The following is a 23875-nucleotide window of genomic DNA, read 5'->3' on the forward strand; positions in this document are numbered from 1 at the left end:
ATTCCTGAGCAATGTTTTCTACTGTAAATGTCGCAATCGTGTGTTTTGTCTCTTTCACGGCATTGTTAATGACAAATGTTAGCGAGTTGAGTGTCTGTGTTCTTGTGTTACCACTGCCAACAAATTCGTTTCTTTTATATATATGGTGGGATTATTTAATAGGGGAATGGTTTTGTGTTTGAAATGCCACAGTATTACCCATTAGAATTCACGGCCTATGGGAGGCCAAGTTCTCACCGCGTTGAACACGAGATGCGAGTCGCCCCCTTCCCCACCTCCCCCACCTCTCGTCTCCCCCTTTCCCCACAACCCCTCACCTCTCACCCCCCTCCTAACCCCAGCACGGCTGCTGCTGCTGCTCCATAACGTTTACACCGCCGGTTCTCGATCCGCGAGTCGACAGGCTGCGGCACGGATACCGTGCGGGAGAAATGTTGAAATCGCACAGGGGGGTGGGGGGGAGACGTTGCGGCGACAAAACACAGTGACTCTACACGCCAAGAAACCGCAGTGTCTCCGACACCACCACCACCACCTTCGACGTGAGGCGATCTTCTCCGTAACCTGGGAAGCACCGCAGACCTGTGGGTCTTGAGTGGTGGTCGTGGTGTGGGTGCCTTAGCGAACCGGTTAAGAACCGTTGGTTTAAACCAGTGGTCTTCACTCATCTTCATAGGGGAGAGGCCACTTTCGCGGATAAGACATCAGTTGTGAGGGCCACCACGCATTTTAAAACATTGTTGCTTTTGACAGCCTAACGATGGGTTGCGTTTTCACATTTGTGTATTGAAACGGCGAACTTAAAAAAAAATATTTTGCCAGGTGAGGCCCACCGAGCTATTTCAGCTCTTTTTTTCCGAAGCGACCTGGCCACACATGTTAACTCAACGAAGTGGCTTATGTGGAAATTTATAGCAGCCAAATACTCTTAAACGCGTGAGGTTGATTCTAAATGGAGGGGGGGGGGGGAACCGGAGAAAAATCCACACGACCACGGAGGAGATGGAGAGACACGCAAACTCCACAACTGTACAGCAGGCATCAAGGGTCTGGATCGGACCCGCGCCCTCCTGTATACCTGGCGAGGTAGTTAACATCGTCGTTTGTGGCCGTACTAAAGGCCACCAGGGGACGCCAGTGGCCTGCGGTTACAGGGGTGGAGGGAGAGGTGCGCGTGGGGTTTTGGTGAGAACGTGGGCCTGGGGCAAGGGGGCTTGATTACACACCGGTTGGCGGGGGGTGTATGAACCATTCGTTCACACGTCGCACAACTTTTAACGCGCTAAATAATATAAGCTACCGATGTTTAAGCTCGGATTAAAGTAACGTAGAAACATTGTAAAAAAAAATGTAATAAAACCGTTTACAAATGCCGCGTGATTGTGGTTCAGAATCATTGCTGCACTGGTTTCTGCTGTTGAACGAAAGCGGGGATTGGAAGTCCCCAGTTTCCCCCGCTCCTTACCCAAGTATTTGAAATGCCCTCGTGTCGCCGTCCACTGGACTTGGTCTCAACGTTCAAGCAGTTCCGCCCTCCCGCTACGGGGCCCAGGGGAAACGCGTTTTGAGAAAACTCCGCTGCCGCCCCCCCACCCATCGTCTTCTCTGCAGTGACAGAGACCCGTGCATCGCAGATCACCAATTAGGAAGCGAACGCTTGGGAGGCTCCACCGTGACAGCCGATCGCAGCGAGCGCATCGTCGCAGCCGGAAGATGGAGCGGTGTGGAATGAGGCTTTATTTTTAAGTGCTCGTAGCGAGGTGGATTGTTGCTTTGATTAGAGAAGAGATGGAGTGATGTGGTACACAAGGACGTGGTGCTGAGTGGATTGGTACCAGCGGTGTCAAGATCGGCCTCTGTGGAGGAGGCTCGTGAAGGACGCTGCTGCTGCTTGCTACTGGGCAGTTGGAGGCAATCGCCCTCCAGCAACAACGGAGGGCAGAGGAGCAACGCTCACAATAACGAGCGGAGCGCGGGGCGGATAAAACGCAGCAAGTTGGCACAGCAGGTGGCGCAGGTGGTGCATCGGCCAGGCTCATCTCAGTCGGCCTATGGCGCCTGGGTCTGTCCCGTGACCTGCCAGCGGGCGTTCGACACTTCACGTGGCCTTGAGGTGCACATAGCCTGGCACAAGCGCCATGGTGACCTTACCGCCACTGAGTTGGCGAATGGCGGTTGTTGTTGCCTTGCGAGACTGCGCGAGATTCCGGCATATTTTTGGCTGATTGCGAGAGGCCGTGATCCAGCGGCTGATAGATCGTGGCTGAGGAAATCCATTTGGATGTAAAAACATAACCCGAAATAGCATGAGGTCATGCACACCTGGATGGTAGCGGAAGAATTCCATTTGGATGCAAGTGTAAAAACACTGAACCCGAAATAGCATGAGGTCATGCACACCTGGATGGTAGCAGAAGAATTCCGTTGTGGTTCAGCGTTTTTACACCTAAATTCAAATTAGCATCAGGTCCTGCACACCTGGCTGGTGGCTGAGGAAATCCATTGGGATTTAAGTGCAAAAACGCCGAACCCCAATTAGCGTCAGGTGATGCATTGCAACACCTGACGGTTGGTGAACGTGGAGTCGTCACGTGAACAGACTTCGGCAATCCCTGGCGAAAAACGCACTCTGGACAAAGTGACTTCGTGGTGAGAATGGGGTTGGTGGATCACAAACAGATGGGGATACTAATCAATTTTTTATATCTATATAAAATCGCATTCCGATTTAAAGCTTTCGTGACTGCAAGGATTCATCTTCTTTGGTACTTTCGGTAAGGTCACGTAGAATGAGAATAAAATAATAAAATAACAATAAAATTCTCACGACGTTTCGGCCACAACGCAAGCGCCCGTTGTGGCCGAAACGTCGTGAGAATTTTATCGTGTTATTTTATTTTATTCTCATTCTACGTGACCTTACCGAAAGAACCAAAGAAGAAAAATCGCATTCATCAACAACATCGGCTTAAAAGAAAAAGTATGTAACCGGGGACGATTCAGGCACTGGCCCTTCATTGCTATGAAGGGCCGTTGCCCAAAACGTTGGCTATTATATACCATTCCGAATACGGCAACCCATAGTCTTGACGAATGTGCCAAGACTACCAAACGACGTAGTGCCACAAAAATAATGTGTTTTAACGCTAAGGAGTGGCGATGACGTGCAATGAAGTCTGTACACAGCAAGTGGATTCCTGTACTCGTACAGATGTTGACCCACCACACCGGGTACTGTACTCATTTGAAGGCCGAGTCGATCCAGGGGAGGCCCAGGGTCAGCAAACATTTGTACACACGCAGACATACGTTTACACATTCACACATTCGTGCACACTTTTTTATAGCCTTAACAGACTTTTGGGGTAAGTGCTGTTTGCGAGCACCTCTGAAGGCTGGGACGGTACACAAGGTGGGGGGGGGGGGTGTGACCAATACTGTAGCACGCCCGGCCGCCTGTCTCCCTAGTTGGCGATGTTTACACACCGCACCATGTAACCCATTTGAGGCCGAATCATCATTTACAAAACACACACAACGGAAGACAAAGAACCCCGTATGGCCTTAACAGACTGTCGGGCCAATTGCTGGTTACCTAACACCAACGGTAAACACTGCCCCCTTCACCTCGCACACACAACCACACTATCTTCTAACCCTAGCCCTGACCCAAGTCCTCAACCCCGACTCTTCCCCCAACCCTGCACAGTCGATAAACAACAACCAGGTCACAGAGCGAGGCGGCCGGTCTCGTGAGAAGTCGGGTTTTATTGGAAGACTGGGTCGGCGTACGCCACCCCATCATCATCAACACCAACACCACCAAATAAAAACCCCAAATAAAAAGATCCCCCGTGTAGCCTTAACAGACTGTTGGGGCAAGTCCTGTTTGCGAGCACCTATGAAGGCCGGCGCGGTACACAAGGTGGGTGGGTGGCCAGCACCACGCCCGGCCGCCTTGGTCTCCCCAGTGGCGACGTTTTACAAATTTCACCGGGTACTCATTTGCGGCTGAGTCGACCTAGGGGAAGCCCAGGACCGGTGCAGATATTCGTCGCTGGGTGTTGGGCCGTGAGTGGGAATCGAACCCGGGTCGCCTGGTTCGTAGCGCAGCGCGCTAACCGCTACACTACCACCACCCGCCCCACAAATCGAAGTGCTACACCATCACGGTGTTGGCGAGGTGACAGGCGGGCGGCAAAAAAAAAACACGTGATCGATCGTTGAGGAGCCGAACCAACGCTGGTCCAGCGCACGTGGCCAATGCTGGTCCAGCGCACGTGACCAACGCTGGTCCAGCGCACGTGACCAACGCTGGTCCAGCGCACGTGACCAACGCTGGTCCAGCGCACGTGACCAACGCTGGGCCAGCGCACGTGGCCAACGCTGCGCGTCCGAGCGGGGGAGGACGACGGAAAGTCACACGCGGGTCGGGTCGGAGGCGGTTGCAGACGCGCGTCGTGACGAAGCCTCTTCCCCTCGAGACGCACATGTCGTCGTTGGGGAGGCAGGCGGTGGGGGGTGTTTAATGGACACAAATACGACAACGACGGATACCGACGTCCGTGAATCAAAAATATATATGTACAACGAGCCACCTTCCCTTTTGCTGTATGACAACACTCCCCACGGTGAAACGTGCAACTTTGGGCCAATTTTGACAGGAGGTTGAAAACGTTGGCCCAACGTTCCAGGTTTTACAGTGTCGCGACCTCCTGGCGAAACGTGGCAACGCTGGCCCCAAAGTTTCACGTTTACTGCGTCGCGGCTTAAACGCAAAATATATATTTTTGGCTAATCTTGTCCAAACCCCCATGCAGTTAGACCCAACAGCGATGGAGTTGCCTTAGAAAAACACATTTCATAAATCATCATCGTCGTCGTCATAATTGCTTCATCTCGAGCCAGGGGTGGGAAACCAAAACACCAAGAAGAGCAGCCTTTTGTTTCGTTCCCAATTCGGTAACAGAACTCAAATTTTCAAGAGCCGCCGATGCGTGCGAATACAGACACCCATATGTAGACATGACGGTGACGAAGCATTCCCGCATGCGGCTCCAGAGACGACCCCCACCCTGGTCGAGAAGAAGACGCTGCAACAGCGGCGCCTGCAACCAGTGAGTAAAACTCGTAAATGGGACTGGTCACGGGAATGTGGAATTCACTCCAAGTCCACCACCACCACCACACGAGTGCGTGACAAGTGGCGGATTGTAAGGCCGCTCCGTTTACAAAGTAGGACGCACCTCCCCCCCTCCCCCCAAGACGTTGCATTCCCGGTGTCAACACATTTATACAAGTCCGGCGTCTCCTCTCTCTCTCACAACACACCTACCGGATTGTAAGATGCACCGTTCCCCCACCCTCGCCTCATCTTTAAGACGACAGTAGTTTATCCACTCACTTTCAGAGGGGGGTGGCGGGGGGGAGGAGGAGGAGGCCACTTTCGCCGATAAGACATGATTAGATGTGACAAGAGCCGCCACACATTTGAAACCCATCGGGGGTTTGACAGCACGGCAATGATGGGAGATTGTGGAGGAGGTGGGGGGGGTGTACGCACGTCAGGGGGCCACACTAAAGGCCACCAGTGGCCCGTGGGCCTTGCAACGGAGAGCACCGCTTTGAGATGTCGGGGAAGGGAAAAGTGCGTCTTTAACAATCCGGGGAATCCGGCGTGATGCGCGACCCCCTTGTGACGATGCACGGCGTTGACGAGTCCCCGGGGTGGGATGGGGGAGGGGGGGGGCATTATGGTTTTAGATTATTGCTCTCAGAACGTTTTGACTGTCCTCGGTTACCGATTCAAGCTACCCGGTGAGACGGTCTGCGTGCGTTTTTATTAGAAGAGAAAAGCATTTCGCGTGAGTTTGAACTCCCGACGACTACTAAGGCACGGACGCCGCACTGGCGAGAATTTACGCGTAAAAAAAACCATAAGTCATAATTTGTGCTCATACAACATAAGAGTGTGTGTTGTTTGTTTGTGTGGTGGGGGGGGGCAATTAACCAGCAAGACGACAAATTATATACCCTTAAAATCAGTCAAAAGCAGCAACGGTAGCAACAACAAAAATCCTGGTCTAAAATGATCGCCAGGTTCAAGTCCCGGCCAACTTGGTCACATCATAGCCACCACCAATCGTGACACCGCCGGCGGACAGCAATATGACGAGTACCATGTGTTGACGGTCAGTGACGTGCGACCGTTTCATTAATTACGTCAAGGCGGTCGGTACCTACCACAGGAAATGTGGAATTGCCACTAATTATTGAGAAACCAACGGTGGTGGTGGTGGGTGGCAAGCGGTGGTTTTTAAGTTAACGAGACCGTGACCCCGCCATACGAACGTGGAATCTCCCACCACGAGACCGGGATGGCGAAAAGTGAGAAGCCTCTCCTGCCGCTCGGTTGGAGCGTCGTGGTTTCCCGTCTTTTGCCCAAATGGAAACCTTTGAGCCCGCAAAACTCCCGCGTCGCACGCTCTGCCTCTGGCGTTTGATTTGTTTAATAAGACAAACATCGTCATGAGCGCGCGTGGAGAGACAACACGGAGATGGACTTTTGAGATCGGTCTCGCAATCGATAACACTAACGACACACGCACACACAGACACAGACGCGTTCACACGCACGCACGGCCACACACACACAAAGATTCCCACCCCCCCCCCCCCCACATAGCCTGAACAGACTTTTGGGGCAAGTGCTCTTCGAGAGGAGCACCTATTATTCAAGCCCAGAATTTGGTGACGATGGGGTGGTGGTTAGCACCACGCCCGGTTGACTTTTGACAACTGGACACAGTCACACAAAGCCTTTAGCACAGACGGTTGGGGGCAAGTGCTGTTTGTGAGCCCCTATGCAGGCCGGTAAGCACGCGAGGGGGGAGGGTGGGGCCAGTAACACCAACACCACGCTCGGCCGCCTTTGTCTCACCGATGCCGATGCTTTACGCGCCGCACTCGGGACTCGTTTAAGGCCGAGTCGACCTAGGGGATGTCCGGGACAGATTCAGATAAATCGTCACCGATGTTGGCCGCGAGTGGGAATGGAACTTGGGCTGCCAGGTTTGCAGAGCAGCGCGCTAACCACAACAACAACCACCACACCCCCCCCCCACTCGCACACATCACGTGCACCAAAAAAAAGACATGTCGAACGCACGCACACCAACACATAAATACGCATTCACCACGAAGCGAAGAAGCCTTTGAACGTAACTGTACACCACGAGATGGCCTCAGAGGGACTTAGGAGACGCAGCCATTGCCACCCCCACACAGAGCGCCAGTGAATAATAATTGTACAGTCGTAGGCGCAGTAACCGTCGTTGTCGTTATCGTCGTCATCATCCTCGCCGTCAGCTGCTGCTAAAGAACCTGCTATGTCTAGTGCAAAAATATACTCGTCACCTTTAGTGTGCACGGCTGCCGTGCGTGCGTGCGTGCGCGCGCGCTTGCACGCACGCGTGCCCCTGGGTGTGCGCGCGTGCCGGTGTGCCTATCTGCTTGCGCACGGGTACACACGTGCGTGCGCCATTGTGCAAATTTGCGCGCATGAACGCAAGCGTATACATGCGTGTGTCTGCATGTGCACGTGCGTGCGTCTGTCTGTCTGTATGCAAGCTGGACGAAGCCGAATGACTGCACGCGACCTCGAGTGTGTCGAACCCAGTTCGGGGTGTCTTGGTTCCGTGTTTTCCGATTTTTTCCCGATTTGGTCGGGATGCACGCACGTGACTTCCGTCCCCGTTTTTTTTTTGTCCGGATGATCATCCAATTCCGTTGACGCGTCGGTCCGTTCCGAAGCGACGCTCAGCGTGCGCGACAGCTGTGCCGGTAGCCTGCCCACCCCCCCTCCCTCATCCCCCCCCCCCCCCCGTCCAAATTTTTTCGTGCAAATTGATCTGAGTATGCGAACACAAACGAAATGCACTTGGGGTGTTTTGACACAACTCACCGATGGCAAGTGTAGCGACGATTCATGAAGCGGATGGTCCATCTCGAACCCGAGCACCCTAACATAGGCCTGTTTCCTAAAGAGAAGTCCAGCTTTTACCCCAAACCGTAGAGCTGCAACTCTGACCCTGACCACAAGCATAACACCAACCTGAACGTAAATCCCCAAAAACGTAGCCAGATCCTATACCCTAACCCATAAACTCGGGCACTCGGCTTAAAACTATTAAATATATATTTTTTACTTAACCAGGCAATGCCTACTGAGCTCTTATTCAGACGCGACCTGGTCACACATGATAGCTCAACGAAGTGGCTTCTCATCACATGGAAATTGATAGCAGTAGCCAAATACTCTAAGCGCACGGTGATTCTAAAGAGGGAAAAGCCGGAGGGCCCAGAGAGAAAAATTTGCGCGACCACAGGGAGAGACACATGCAAACTCGAAATATACAACAGGCGTCAGGGTCAGGGAAGAACCCACGGCCTCCTGTATACCAGGCGAGACAGTTAACATCTCACCACCGCAGCTTAACTCCAGTAGTATGCTTGAACATTACCCCCTAACAATAATAGTACTATCCCGAGTAGAAATCCTAACCCTTCCCCCCAAACCTCATCCTTACCCCCAACGTAAGCGCCAAGCAATGGCAGAGCCAAGCTTTTCAGGTGGGGGGGGGGCAACCCCTCCAGCAATGAAAAATGATAGAGGAGTTGTTCCTAAGTAAGGACTTGTCCCTTGCTTTTTATTCGACGCGTGTGCGGCGATGGCGCAGCCATCGATCGAGGGTCGAATTCGAACCGCGTTGTGTGATCGGCATCGCGCTCGCTGAAGGTGTTGATGCCTTCAGGGAAGTCGTGTACTGAATACGCAACTGCGCACAATTCTGTGAGTCACTTATAACTGCTTTGCCGTTACTTATTGCCAATTATGGACTCAGACTATTGTCCTATCATCTCATAGAGTCCCTGGCACATAATAATATGCTACACAGTGGCAGTGGGGGTCGCAAAATAACGATTTATTACTAATAAACCCAATGATCCGATCGAAATTAGGGATTTCGATCGGATCATTGGGGGGGGGGCACTGCCATCCCCCCCCCCCCCGCCACCCCGGCTCCGCCAGTGGCGCCAACCACAACCCTACCGTCGAGTCTAACCGCACCACCGCTATCCCAAGCCATAGCCGACGCCACACGCTAACGATGCCACACCCCTCCTCCTCCTCCTATGCTTGTACAAAGACACGGGGGGGGGGGGGGGGGCAGCCTTGGGCGAGTTTCAGCAAGAGAGGACCTGTTGGTACCAGCGTGGGTGCACGTGCCATGTGCCAACGTCGCGGCGGTTCGGTACCGGCGCCACGCGCCCCGCACAAGCCCGACCGCCGTCGTCATCTCAAACTCGAAGCCGAGCGATGGCCGCGCTATCGCCGCCCGGACGCAGCCCACGTTTATTTAACGCCGAGTTAATTGGTGGATCTCTGCGCCCGCATGACCGGGAGTCGAACGCGGGCCCGACAGCTATTGCGCGCGCACGGACGACATCGCGGGAACGTTGATGTTGACAGTGCCGCCACCCACCCCACAAAATAGCAACGCAATCAGGTGTAGTGTGTAATTACAAAAACACCCAGAAAAACTCGCGCACATTCCATAAACGATGACTGAAAAAAGCTTAACAAAGTAAACAAAAAAAATCAAAAACCCGACACGGAATTTAATGCGCGCACGCGTGCGCAAAGTCCGGGTTCGAGTCCCGCCAGCGTGGAGGTAGGAGTCGGGAGGAGACCAGGAACTGCTGCGTGTGCCCCTCACCCAGAGGGATGGGAAATTTAAACGTCGGGAAAAAATGAACGAAAAATCAAGATAAGTTATTATTATTCATCTAACAAGCGCAGCGGCGTTACAGACAGACAACAATGGCTGGTGGGGCCCGGTGGGGCCCGGTGAGGCCCGGTGGGGCCCGGTGGGGCCCGGTGGGGCCCGGTGGGGCCCGGTGGGGCCCAGCTGGGCCCGGCGGGCGAGGAAGAGGAAGCCAACCAACGAGGGGTTTGAGAAAAAAAAATTGGGGGTAGAGGGCGTGCGAGGAACCATGGCGGAGCTCCGCGAGGTGGTCTTGGTCTTGGGGAGGAGGTCCGTGGGCCCCAGGGTCATCGGCGGCCTCACTTGACCATGGGTCCCGAGCGATCGTTGGTGACCGTGGGTTTCAGCTTGACGCTCGCAAATGGGTTTCCGCTGCAAAGCACGAGGAGTAGGAGGCGGCGCGTCACACCAACATCACACCAACATCACACCACCATCACACCACCATCACACCACCATCACCGCCACATGCCCTACGCGCGCGCACGCCATTCCAGTCCGTAAAATAACAAACAAACAAAAACTAGCGTGGCTGGCTATCGAACAAGACGGTCACCGCATCGCGCGCTTTCAGATGCGCTTCTGCGCCCGTCTGGAACGCTCTTCCTTCTGATATTAGGAAGCCACTGGAGCTGTGCACTTTTAAATCATAAACTCATTGCTTTAGAAATGCTCTTTTTTGTTTATTTCCATCCCCTGCACCTCCAATTAGCACGGTTGCGTACGTACGGTGGTGCGAAAGAAGTTCAACGTAGATGCATAGAATGACGCGGATGGCTGGATTGCCAGCCGAGCGAGACATCCAATTTAGCATAGTGACCCTGCCACGGATATGCGTAATTTTCCCCACTCCTGGTTCAGAGCCACCGGTGAGCAATGGGTGTCAACCCCATTTTACTCGTTTGAGCTCACATTGATACACGGATAAAATTTACCAAAAAAGATTCCATGGCGTGACCCTCCCGCATATGCCTCTTGAGAATCTGGTTTTCCCGATTAATAAATAAACTTAAAAAAAAGATAAATATATACAGTATTAATTAACATTAACTTTTAAAAAAGGAGGAGCCTGATCATTAAAAAAAAGAAAATAGGTCAAAATGGACAATGTATACTTTTAGGCATTTGGGCCAACAATTAGCAACTATAACAACGCGGAATAAATGAAAAACAAAAGACAAACAGCGCCGGTCTTAGACCCGTGCAGGATTGTTCACAGTTAGTAGAGCTTGGCACATGCAGGCAACTGGCACATTCCATTCATTAGTTAGGGGGGTGGGGGAGTTGTGTGTGTACAGGCTCCTGGACCATTCCATTCATTAGTTAGGAGGGGTGGGGGGGGTGAGAAGACAGGCAAGGGACTGTGCTCTTGTGCGTCGCGTCCAGCACCTCTCAACACCGCACTGCACGCTATTTGCATCTGGAAGCGCGTTGTTCTGCAGCTGAGTAGCAACAACAACAAAAGCGACAAGGCTACGGCCAGAGCAGGCAGCAGATTAAATAATTGATTAATTGGCCAATTTACTGCTTAGCCAATTAATTCAAGAGGGGCCACTCATTTGCTCAAAACAAAGGAAAATGTAAGCGGTCAATATCAGATCAGGAGATGTAGGTGCATGATAATGTGACCAAGAGAATAGCCAATCAGAAAACAACGCCTGGATTTCAAAACCTCACTTTATGAAAACAAGATCATCCAAAAATGCAAAATTCTGCTCCGACTCCACAAAAGCATCAGCAAGCTGCAGGGAAACATCCTTCTGGATGCAAAGCCGCATGCGTCCCTACGGACCCCGGCACACTGGCATACGTTTGCAGCCAGAATCCTGTTTCCTCTGCTGCACCCTAGAATTTAAAAAAATGGCCTCCAAAGAATCAATTTGGGTGCTGGAAGCTGTTTTATTTTGTTTTGCTTTGTTGACGACACCAGAGATTTTAAATCCAGGCTGCATTTGCATTCACCTCGGCATACACCTGATTGGCAGCTCGCAGTCACATGATCAAACGCCTCAACATTCCAGGACAGACCGGAGCTGCCCTCCGCCGCTCTTGCCGCCACATGTTCCACATCCTGACACTTTTCGCCAGAGCATCACTATCATCAGCAGCAGCAGCACCATCAGGGAAAACCCTCTTCGGGATGCAAAATGCAGCACGGTGGTTCCGAGGCCTCAACTTGCAGTGCGCGGTGCAGTGCGGTTGTGCGAGTACTCCGTGTCCTGTGGTTTGGCCCGGTTAGTGCGAAGATAGTCGCCGTGGAAACCCGAAGACCCACACACCCACCACCACCGTCACCGTCACCACGTGGATCGCAGCATCGCCACGGGCATCGCTTTCACCGATGTTTGGTTTTCGGGTCGTACGTAGTGTGCACCTCGTCGCTGGGTGCGACTGGCTCCGGTCGTGCTAGCGGAGTCGGCTCACGTGGCAAAGAGGGGGTCCCCTACACAAAGCCTCCCCCCCCATCATCCCCCCTCCCCCCATTCCCTCCCTCTACCAACCCCAGCGGGGAGCGATCTCAGATAACGACGATGACGATTGTGGTGATAATTTATGTACGTATGTTGAACTTCTTTGGCACCGCAAGTAGCCAACCGTGCTAATCGAAGGCGACGACTAGAGTCGCGATGATGATGCCGACGGCGATGATCATGATGGAGGCGCTTGACGCCGACTGGCAACTGTGGCGATAATGACGGCAATGAAAACGAGGATGACGACGACGCGACGGTGAATCTCATGACGATGGCGACGATTGATAACCCCGGGGAGGAGCTCGCGGTGCCCACCCAATGGCTCTCTCACTCGAGACCACAGATGCCCCCCCCCCTCACTCGTGCCACGAGGCGACTTCACCACCGCACGATGATCACAAGGATGACGGCCATGTCCATGATAATAATGAAGATGATTATAACGATGGCCCAACGTTGGCATGGTCGTCGGAACCGCTGGCCCAAATAAGGCCGAATGTAGTTCCAACATTTACCGGTCTCCTACAAGGGACACCAAACGTTGCTCCTTCCCATCCACGACCCTTTGCCACGTGACCGCCATCTCGCTAAGGACCACTCTCGCAAGGAGGCCAAAGGAAAATTGAGGCGAAAAGAAACGCAAATGTAATTTGACGCTTACTTATTTTCTGGCACGGCGCGGTCCCGTCACCAAATTCGCCAACACTCTGGCTAACAACCTCGCGGTGGGTTCCCCCGGGAGGGGGAGTGGTGGTGGTGGGGGGGGGGGGTACAGGGATTCAAACCCAGACCCCGGGCCCTCTGACCGGTGCCCGCACGGTTTCCGCAACGCGGTGTACCCTGCCGAAGCGTGGATGTTAATCGGGGTGGACCTGCCCGTCGCCCCCCCTAACCTCCAACCGCGGCCACGCGGCCCGGTCCGACATGTGCTCAGCGAGCCGGGGAACCTACCCTCACACGCCTGCGGAACTCTTATCAAAACCTGGCTGTGGGTAAATCGACATCGGCAAGGGGGCTGGAGGGGTGGGGGAGGGATAAGGAGGGAGGGAGGGGATGGGAGACACGTGGTGATGCTACAAAATAGATGAGCGGACAAAGACGCCTTCATTCATTATCTCTCGTCTCTCGCACGCAGGCGAGATGTGAACCGCCACGCCTGGTATACAAGAGTTCGTGGGTTTGATCCCGACCATGAAGCCTACTGTATATTTGGAATTTGCATGTTGTCTGTCCCCGCGTGGTCGCGTGGATTTTTCTCCGGGTACCCCCGGTTTTTCCCTCCACATTCAGAATCAACGTCACGCGTTCAGAGTGTTTGGCCGCAACAAATTCCCACGCGATAGGCCACTTGGTTGCGCTATCATTTGTGGCCAGGTCGCTTCAGAAAAATATCAGTGTGTGGCTTTATACCTGGTAAAATAAAAGGTTTAGTTCAATGGTTTACACAAAAGTTTTTCTTACACAACTCAACGGCCCCACCACGGGGGCGCAAGTGTGCGTGTGTGCGTGTGTGCGTGTGTGCGTGCGTGCGTGTGCCCCGTTGTGTGCGTATGCACGCGCACGAGCTTGTACTTGGGAAGTCAGTGTGGCTAGCATACACGTGTGCACACGCGTTTTTGTGCACGTGCGAACGTGTGAACGCATACATCTCCAAAGGACAAACCTCCGCAACGAGCGGCCTACTTGCCGCCTGCGGTCCGCGCCACCGCCCTCCCGGTCAGCTGTGAACCGTCGCTCCGCGGCGAGGGGGGATTAAGGTAATGGGCAGCCCTTGCACTACCGCCGATTGCAGTTATAGGGTCGGCGAATACTGCACGGGGGACGTGCGTTTGCGGCCGTGCGATCACCGTACCTGCTGAGGATGAGAGCCATGCCGTTGCTGTTCCGGACTGTGTTGTTATTCTGCGATGAAAAAACACCCACAAAAGACAGGTAAGGAACTTCTTCAAGACAGGCAAGGAACTAAATGATCTCCCGCGTGTCGCCGACGAGGACGTGAAACGAAAAACATCGATGTGCGTCGTTCCACGTCGCTCGTTAAACCCAAATAACCGATGGTCGGGCACAAAGACAAAGATCCCCCGTGTAGCCTTTAACAGACCGTTGGGGCAAGTGCTGTTAGCGAGCACCTATGAAGGCCGGAACGGCACACGAGGGGGCGGGTGGCCAGCACCACGCCCGACCGCCTTCGTCTCCCCAGTGGCGCTGTTTACTACACACCGCACCAGGTACTCGTTTTTGAGGCCGAGTCGACCTAGGGGAGGCTGAGGACCCGACGAGATGACCGTCACTGGTGGTGGACCGTGAGCCGGAATCGAACTCGGGTAGCCAGGTCCGTAGCGCAGCGCACGCTAACCGCTACATTACGAGGGTTGTAGTGTCAGGCACACGCGAACACAGCACAAAGCACCGCAACTCCAACAACCACAACAACCACAACAACCACAACAACAACAGCGTGACACAGTGACAAGGTTGTTGGCCTATGGCATGACTGCCCCCAACCCCCCCCCCCCCCCCGTCAGAGGAATGTGAAGGGGGGGGGGGTCCCAAATCGAGACGAGTGTCGTCCCCTGATGCTCGTCCTTTAAGCCGGGAGACAATTTAGACTTTTGGACATCAACCCTATTATTAACTCGTGAGAAAGAGATTACGTATTAAAAAATCGCGATGTCATTATGAGACCTCCTTTGCCAGTAACAAGATATAGTAATAGGTTTTACCCTTTTAACTGGCACAAAAACTGACGCATTTATTCAAGGCATCATGTTTGCAATAACCACAACACAAGCAGTCAAAATGCTTGTGTTGTGGTTATTGCAAACATGACGCCTTGAATAAAGGTGTCAGTTTTTGTGCCAGTTAAAAGGGTAAAACCTATTACTAAATCGCGATGTCATTATGATTATCATTAGCTACGCACGGCAACCGCGACACGAGCGGCCAACACTCCCCGTACGGTACTGCCGGGCTGCCGGCAGGAGGCAGTACAGCAAGCAGGTTTCTCCCAGACCTCGTCAATGGAACCATTTTTGCCAGCATCAAAAGTGATGCAAAAGTAAAGAGCACGTTTTCAACCCCCTTTTTTTTGGCAATAACAACAGTGTGCGTTAAGATGATCAAACACCAAACGGATACCCCTCTCGCAAGGATTCTGTACTGTCACGCCTTCGTGCCGTTTCGCTTTTTGGCGTCGTTCTCTGGTCCGACACTGGCGAGACCGGGGCTGCAAAGAAGGCGGCTGCCGTCTCAGGTGTAGTCCAACAGTTTCACTGCGTGGTTTAATGCGGTACTCGATTCCTTGCGGTACTCAATTCCTTGCAAAATGAATCTATTTGGTGCTTGAACATCGTTACGCAAACTGTTTTATTGCCACGAAGGATAAAACCCTATTGTTATATTTTGCATGCCTCAACTTAGTTATGCGTCATGTTCCCTGCTAAGTTGAGGGTTCGTCGACTGTTGTCACAGGGCCTTAGGGCTGTGCGCACGGCCAGGCCCGGACTGGCCATAGGCCACGGGCAGTTCGTAGGGCACATGCCCGGTGGGCCGGTTCATTCCCTAGGGACGGTGCCCCGGTCTGTGTGGGGAAATTGCACGTGCGATCAGAGCTTTTTTTAGTTATTACCTCGAATGTGTACGCTTCAATGTCACCTTCCGTGTGACGGAGCGGGTCCGGCACAAACCGGTCCACGTGCCCCAATCCCACCAGCCCCACCAACCCCGTGTGGCTCAAGGCGACCCGTAACACGGGGGGGCGCCACCAACAACCAACGCAGACCAGATCCGCAGCTCCGTGTTAAATGGAGCGTTGGGGGGGGGGGGTCGAAGGTCGTAGACATTGCACATGACGGCAAAGGATGCACCGTGGGACAAGTGGCACGTGGCTATGGAGTCATCCCCACCCCACCCCCCACCCCCCCACCCCTTCCCCTCACCATTGCACGATGGGTCGCAGTTGGCACAGCGTCCGCGCGAGGCCGTTTCCCCGCCAAAGGTAGCATACCGCTGCTCTCCATTGCCGGCCACAGGCCAAGCGGTGGACATTCCACATTACCGTGGAGGGGTGATCCGGACTATCCGCAGAACGGCCACCGTTCAACGGAGCTAATTATTAGTCCGAAAGAACCGCTATCCCTGACCTTAAGCTCTGATCCCAACTTTAAAAGTTCGTCCGTAACATTGGCTCTGACTGTCACCTGAGCATTAGCCTCAGTGTTAACCCAAGGCCTACAATGCACAGTTATAACCCGCAGTTTTAAAATCACCGGAACCCAAACTCTACCCATAAACCCCAACCCATAAGCCTTAGCTCTCAGCCTAACCCCAACTCTAACCATAACTGCAGAACCTAACCAGAGCTCTGGCTCTGATCATCGCTCTACGCCTACACCCCCTTACTAGAACCCTGACCATAACCCCCTAACTCTGCCTCTAAAGCTCCCCAAGCCTACCCCGAGCTATAATCATAGCCCTGGCTCTAAACAGTTGCATTAACTAGCGTGGGGGCAGGAGGTTCCTTGCCCCCACCCCCCCTGTCCCGGTAGCCAAAGCTACGAGTTGGGGGGGCCCCCCTTGGCAACCACCATGAGGCATGTTTTGAACAACATTGTAAAAGAACAAAACACTTACGTAATTATGTGATCAAGCAAGAGCAGCCGCAATATGTAATAGCCGAGGTGCGACCTTGCGATACGAATCAAATATTGGGGGCCCCACCTGACCCATTGCCACACCCCCCCCCCCCTCCCCCGAGCTGATGATGTCGTTACGACGCCACTGGCCGTACCCAGTCTACACCACACTGCTTACGATAACGAAGCATTACGGTAAGCAGCCTCCACGGAGGAGTCACTGCCCGTCTGGCACAGCACGGCACTCCGGAGGGCACGCCAAAATAACACGCAAAGATGCCTCGTACAGCCTACACAGGCTGTTTAGGAGCAAATGCGGTGAGCGGACACCTTTGAAACGCACGCACGCACAAAGACGCGCACGCACGCTGGTGTACATCCAGTCCAGGATCGTGCAACACACGGCAGGCCTCGTCAATAACCACCGCGTCCTCGTGAGCAAAGGGTTCACACGGAACACTGCAAGCGAGACATAGGACATGGGACGTAGGAAACGGCACACGGGGCACTGCACGTGGGACACAGGACACTGCAAACGCACACAGGACACTGCAAGCGAGACACTGCAAGTGGGAGGACGGGACACTGCACAAGGGGACACTGCACACGAGAAGCTCCAATCGTGAATTGTTTTTGCCAAAGCGACCGTCAGAAGTGCGCCCGCAGAAGAAAACAGCAGTGGCAAGTGTGCAGCTGCAGCAGCAAGAGGCACGGCGGGCACGTGGGGTGCCACACGCGGGCTGTGCGTGTGGCTGTGTGCAGCTGTGAGTGTGGCTGTGTGCGGCTGTGTGCGGCTGTGTGCGGCTGTGTGCGGCTGTGTGCGGCTGCGCTCGTCTATGCGTGTGGCTGTATGCAGGCTGTGCATGTGGTTGCGCCCGGGTTGCGTGTGGCTGCGCGAGGCTGCGGCCGAGTCCGTGTGCGGCCGCGCGTGTGGCAGTGCATGGCGAGCGTTTACTGGGAGCCGCGAGCGAGCGCGGTGGTGACGCTAAGTGCTGGAATCCTCCCGCAGCCACCAGAACGCCGGGGCGCAAACCAGCGCCGAGGTGAACGAGATGAACGACATCGGCTGTCCGCACCGGACGGGGTCACGTGCGCGTACAGGGGCGCGCGTGTGTGCATGGGGATGTGTGCGTACGGACGTGTACGAGAATGAGTGTGCATGCAAGTGTGTGTGTGGAAAGTGAGGTTAGTGTGTATGTATGTATGGTGTAGCGTGTGTGTGCGTGTATATTGTGGGGTTAGCGTGGATGTATGGCGCAGTGCGTGTGTGTGCGTGTGCATCGTGGGGTTAGCGTTTATGTATGGTGCAGCGTGTGTGTGCGTGTGTATCGTGGGGTTAGCGTGGATGCGTGGTGCGGCGTGTGTGCATCGTGGGGTTAGCGTGTATGTATGTCGCAGTGCATGCGTGCGTGTGCATCGTGGGGTTAGCGTTTATGTATGGTGCAGCATGTGTGTGCGTGTGTATCGTGGAGTTAGCGTGGATGTATGGTGCAACGTGTGTGTGCATCGTGGGGTTAGCGTGGATGTGTGGTGCGGCGTGTGTGTGCATCGTGGGGTTAGCGTGTATGTATGGCGCAGTGCGTGCGTGCGTCCACACGATTCCCAGCGAGGGCGTGGAGGGGAAGCGGGGATGGGGAGGCAGCACAAGCAGGAAGCAGCCACAACAAGGAGACGTAAACAATCGACAAAACACAAACGGAACAAAGCACGGGCGGCTACCTTCAATTTTAGGCAGAAATAACCAGATCAAGGTCGCCCAGAGCTCCAGACACGCCCAGCTTGCTCGCCCGCCCGTTCACTCACTCACTCGCTCGCCCACCAACTCAACAATTCACTCACTTATTAACCGAGTCACACACTCGCCCATCAATTTAACAATTCACTCACCGACTCAACAATTCGCTCGCTCATTCACCAACTCACTCGCCCGCCGACTTAGACCACCTCACTCTCCCACTCATGCCGCACCTACTCACTTACTAAACCACTACTCAACTATCTGCTCATTCACTCACCCGCTTGTGCGTTTATTTAAACACCAACTTGACTTACCATCTACCCGATCGCTCGCACACCCACTCACCAAATCGTTTAACCACTCACTTGCTCGCTCACCCATACGCTCAAGTCACTAAACCACTCAATTAATTAAATTACCCTTCTCATGCACTCGATCACTCACTCAAAATTCAATCACCCATCCACTCAACCAATATGATAGTGGCCGGATGACTCAGGGGACGCACAGTGGCCATCGGAATGACTACGGTACACTGGCACCGCTCAGATCCTGCGATAAAACCAAGATTTCAGTCGCCCTATGATTGACCTGGGTTCTCTCCTGGAGGATGTAGATGATCTCAATCCAGTGGCACAAAGACAAAGATGCGCCGTATAGCCTTAACAGGCTGTTGGGGAGAGTGCTGTTATCTTCAGTTTCAGTTTTCAGTTTCAGTTTATTTATTTTGGTATAGCCCTGTGAGCCATCCGGCTCTTGAATCGGGTGCAACCACAACAAACAAAAAAACAAAAACACGAACAAGAAAAACATCTTAAAGTGACTATGTGACTGTGCAAACAAAAAATCCATGAAAAAAACAGCTAAATATTCCTGAAAAAAGCACCGTACACCAACGCTGTGTGCAAAAAAATCCCAGTGGGATGCAAGTCAAACAACAACAACCACAAGAAAACTTAGATTAAGGCCATCAGTCTAACTCCGTACTACAACAAAACAAACATGTCCAAACCAAAAAAACTTTTCGAAATCACCAAAAAATAAAGCCATAACAGTGAACACAGGGACTGTGACCGAATTTTTACAATAAACTACATAAATAACATGTAATACCAAATCCTAGAGCCATAGCTGGCTGCATGAGTTACTCCACAACAACAGAAGCATCAGTCGGAGTATAACATTTTTCAATGCACCTCTAAGATCAGCACGCTAAATCAAAATACAGATAATACTTTGCAGCGTCATCCGGAACAAAACATTTTATTTTAATTTACACCAATAAATAGCAGTGGCAGCTAGGGGTGTACAACTCCTCTAGGGCAGTTTTGAGAGAAGATCTCTTTGCTAGCGATTCAAGTTGCAGTTTATTGGCAATAGCATTCCAGACCCTGGGGGCATCAATAGCAAAGGCCCTTCCTCCAGTTTTTGTACGGCAATAGGGAATGTGAAGCTGATAAATGAGCGAAGACTTGAGGTCAAATTTGTTCTTTGAAACAGAGAGGAGATCCAGCAGGTAGTCTGCGGATTTTTTTGTAAGTACATCGTGAATAAATAAGGCCGGCACGGCACACGAGGGGGTGGGTGGCCAGCACCACGCCCGGCCGCCTTTGTCTCCCCAGTGGTGATCCCGACACACCGCACCAGCGACTCAAGTCGACCTAAGAGAGGCCCAGTACTGGTTCAAGATAATCACCAACGACGATGAGCGGGAATCGAACTCAAATCGTCCTGGTTCATAGCACAGCACGATAACCGATATAGTCCTAACAGACTTTTGGAGCAAGTGCTGTTAGCGAGCACCTATGACGGCGGGCACGGCGCACGAGGTGGCAGGTGACCTTTGTATCCCCAGTGGCGATGTTTAAACACCGCATCAGGTACTCATTTGAGGCCGAGTTGACCAAGGGGAGTCCGAGGACCTGTTCGATAATCATCACTGGGTGTTGGCCGTGAGCGGGCATCGAACTCGGGTCGCCGGTGTTCAGAGTGCAGCGCGCAAACCTCTACAAGCGCCGTTAGCGAGGAACGCCACACACACACACATACACACACACATACACACACACATACACACACACATACACACACACATACACACACACATACACACACGTACACACACGTACACACACGTACAGACACGCACACACACACCCACACCCACACGCGAACGCAACTCCCACCTGCCCGTAGTCGGGAGTCGGGGGCTGGGAGACGTGCATGGGGGGCGGGGGGAGGGCGGCCCTCCCGTCCGGGTGCGAGTACACCGAGTCGTAGTCGGGGGGCGGCAGCACGAGGCCCGCCCCCCCCTCCTTCTCCAGCAGATTCCCCATGCTCACGCTGCGCACCAGGCGAGAGCTGGGGGGCACGGGGGGTGTTGGGGGAGGCAGGGGGGGTGGCCATGCAAGAGGTACGGGCGGGGAGCATGCGGGGGGACATGGGGGGGGGGGCACGGGCGGCATGCGGGGTACACGACGTGGGAACGTGCGAGGGATGTTGGGGGGGCACGGGAGAGCATGCGGGGGATACGGAGGGGGGGGGGGTCACGAGGGGGTTATTGTAGGGGGGGGGCACGGCCGGCATGCAGGAGGTGCAGGGGGGGGGCGCAAGGGAGCGATGTCAGCAGGGGGTGGGAGAGCAAGACGACCCCCCCCCCCCCTTCACCCAGGATCCACCCCCCACTTCCCCTAACCCCAAGGGGATCTCGCTCAGGGGGCCGATTCATAATGTTCACAATGGCCGTGTCGGACACGCACAGAGCCGGCCGGGCACTGCTGGGACTCTGGGTTCGGACGAGAGTCTCCGCTGCTCGCGATGGCGACGAGCGGCATCACGAGAGCCGATGGCTCGCTCGAGGAGAGGCTCGCACCAACTTTTGGCCGAGTTTGGCGAAATTCCAGCTCTCCGAGAATCCACACAATCGGTTTGGCGGGCGCGCCGCGGACACGCTCAGCGCCGAGCGGTACAGACGGTGCCGTCCCCGACTAGGGGCGGACCAACCGGTCTCGCTGCAGTGCGGTCACCTAGTGAGTCACACCTTGCCCCGCGCGTGCTCTTCGCACGAGGTGGCGTGCCCGCTGGGCTGCGGCGGTTCCGAACCGGCTCGTGGAAGCCCGACGGAGGCCGCGATCAACTTCCTTCCCCCACCCCCCGCCCACCCCAGCCATCCGTGCCGTCGACTCCCTGCCACCGTTCAAATCCAGGCTCGGGAGCCACCTGCTCTTTACTGATTGTGACCTGACTGCCCCTCTCTCGTACACTAGACCAGAGACCCATGGGCTCGCACAGAGACCTACGACTGTCTGTCTCTATCCCACACTCGTATAAAAGAGCCACAGACTAGCATAGAGATCTACAAGCGCCTGCCTGTGTCCCCCGCTCCCCCCTAATAATTAGGACAGCAGCAGCATCTTGAGATGCGGTTGAATTCGGGGCGTGTAAATTTACGCTCGTTCAAATCGGTTACCGCTAAACGCGATGAAAAAGAAACCGGTAAAAACCGGTTAAGCCCCCAAGTATAAATTAAAATGTCTGAAGAGACCAAATCCGACGTTCTTGACCTCCCTCCAGCAACGGTGCCAGCCAGCGAGCGAGCGAGCGAGCAAGCGAGCAAGCAAGCGGTTGCAGGGCTGCGCCTGGGCCACGTTTCACTGAGAAACGAGGGCGCGTCGTCGCAAGCACACGGTGATGTTTGTACGCCCGCGCGCGCACGTGCACGTGTGTGTGTGTGCGTGTGCACCAATGGGCCCCCCCCCCCCCCCTTCGTCACCGAAATCCCAGCGGAATCGGTCACCGGATTGGATCCGGACGTTCCGAGCTGGCGGCCGCTTCTGACAACCGCCCCAGCGGTCGCCCGGCCGTCATTTAACGGTCGTCGTGAGGAGACCCACGCGGCGCCGCGTCCGGAAATCGCGCCGCAGGATCCAAGCCGTCCCCCCCCCCCCCCTCACCTCTGCTTGTCGTCCTCCGTGGAGCTCTCCATGGCGCGAGTGTAGGAGTAGGGGAACCAGCCCTTCCTGCAGAGTCACGGGGGGAGGGGACACATAGATAGAGAAACATGGGGAGGGTGTGGGGGGGGACACACAGGGAGAAACAGAGACACAGGGAAACAGAGAGACACGAGTAGACGGAGACACGGACAGACGCAGAGAACAGAAACATGGGGAGACGCACGTTAGCGGTGCTGGCCAACAGACAGGAGATTCCCTTTGCCTCTCAACACTCCAGGAGACGATACCCCACGCTGCATCTGTCACCGTTATGACTCACCAGCCCATCCCAAACCACTCGCCCAAATCTCCCTGTCTACTGGGCCTCCCCCGAGGTCGACTCAGCCTTAAATGAGTAACTCGTGCGGTGCATGGCACATCAACACTGGGGAGACCAAAGGCGGTCAGGCTCGCTCACGGCACCTGCCCCAGCAGTCTGCAGAGGCTACATGGGTTAACTTTGTCTTTTGCACACGAGCCTGTGACGCGCATGTTTGTGTGCGTGGTGCTGTTTGTGAACGTTACTAGGGAGAGGGCGACCCTGAGATAAACCCACAACCACCACGCCACTCACACAGCCTCCAGCGCAAGGTGTGGCGCCTGTGTGTGTGTCTGTGTGTCCGTATACAGGTATGTGAACGTTTGTGTGTGTGCGTGCGTCGGTGCATGCGAGTGGGAAACAGTGGTGCAGTGGCTAGCGCGCTGCGCTACGAACCCGGCGACCAGAGATCGATTCCCACTCACGGCCAACGACAAATATCTGCACCGGTACCGATCCTCCGCTAGGTCGACTCGGCCTCAAATTAGTACCTAGTAACGAGCATAAACATCGCCACTGGAGGCAAAAAAGTGGTTGGGCACGGTGCTGGCGTCTGCGCGGTCATTTATGCTCGCTAACAGCACTTGCCACGGACTGCCTTGATAAGGCTATACGGGGGATTTTTGTCCTAATCCATCTCCAAACTTTGAAGAGCCCCCAACACACATTGCCCACCACCCCTCCACCCACCCAAACAATAATCTCATTGCTAAGCAATAAACCACGGTGTAGCCATAAAAAAAAAACCATTGCAAAGCCACAGCCAACCCTGGCACAACAATTTGATGCAGATTCCGACGCTCATCACGGCCTAACACTGATGGTTTTTGGGCACGTACTTCAGTTGCAACGCCAGCTGGTGATTAATAGGCCGTCAGGCCCGGTGACGCT

At 54.2% G+C, this 23875-nt stretch overlaps 1 protein-coding gene across 6 annotated transcripts in view; it reads right to left on the bottom strand.

Annotated features, from left to right (window-relative positions):
- Nucleotides 1-3748: 3748 nt before the first annotated feature.
- Nucleotides 3749-23875, bottom strand: part of LOC116956533 (BAR/IMD domain-containing adapter protein 2-like) — a 58640-nt gene continuing 38513 nt past the window's right edge. For 3 of the 6 annotated variants that reach the window (XM_032978233.2, XM_032978218.2, XM_032978227.2), the window contains exons 11-14: nt 22627-22692; nt 20860-21034; nt 14154-14203; nt 3749-10199 (exon numbers count right to left, since the gene is read on the bottom strand). In XM_032978233.2, coding sequence (XP_032834124.2) covers nt 10127-10199; nt 14154-14203; nt 20860-21034; nt 22627-22692 — 364 coding nt within the window. In that variant the 3' untranslated portion in view covers nt 3749-10126. Of the gene's footprint in view, nt 10200-13252; nt 13317-14153; nt 14204-20859; nt 21035-22626; nt 22693-23875 lie in introns of all 6 variants that reach the window. The other 3 variants (XM_032978240.2, XM_032978247.2, XM_032978254.2) reach the window with 3 other exon arrangements.

Source organism: Petromyzon marinus, chromosome 3, assembly GCF_048934315.1.
Source record: "Petromyzon marinus isolate PM22_M1 ecotype Great Lakes invasive population chromosome 3, UKy_Petmar_22M1.pri1.0, whole genome shotgun sequence".
Lineage (NCBI taxonomy): Eukaryota > Metazoa > Chordata > Hyperoartia > Petromyzontiformes > Petromyzontidae > Petromyzon > Petromyzon marinus.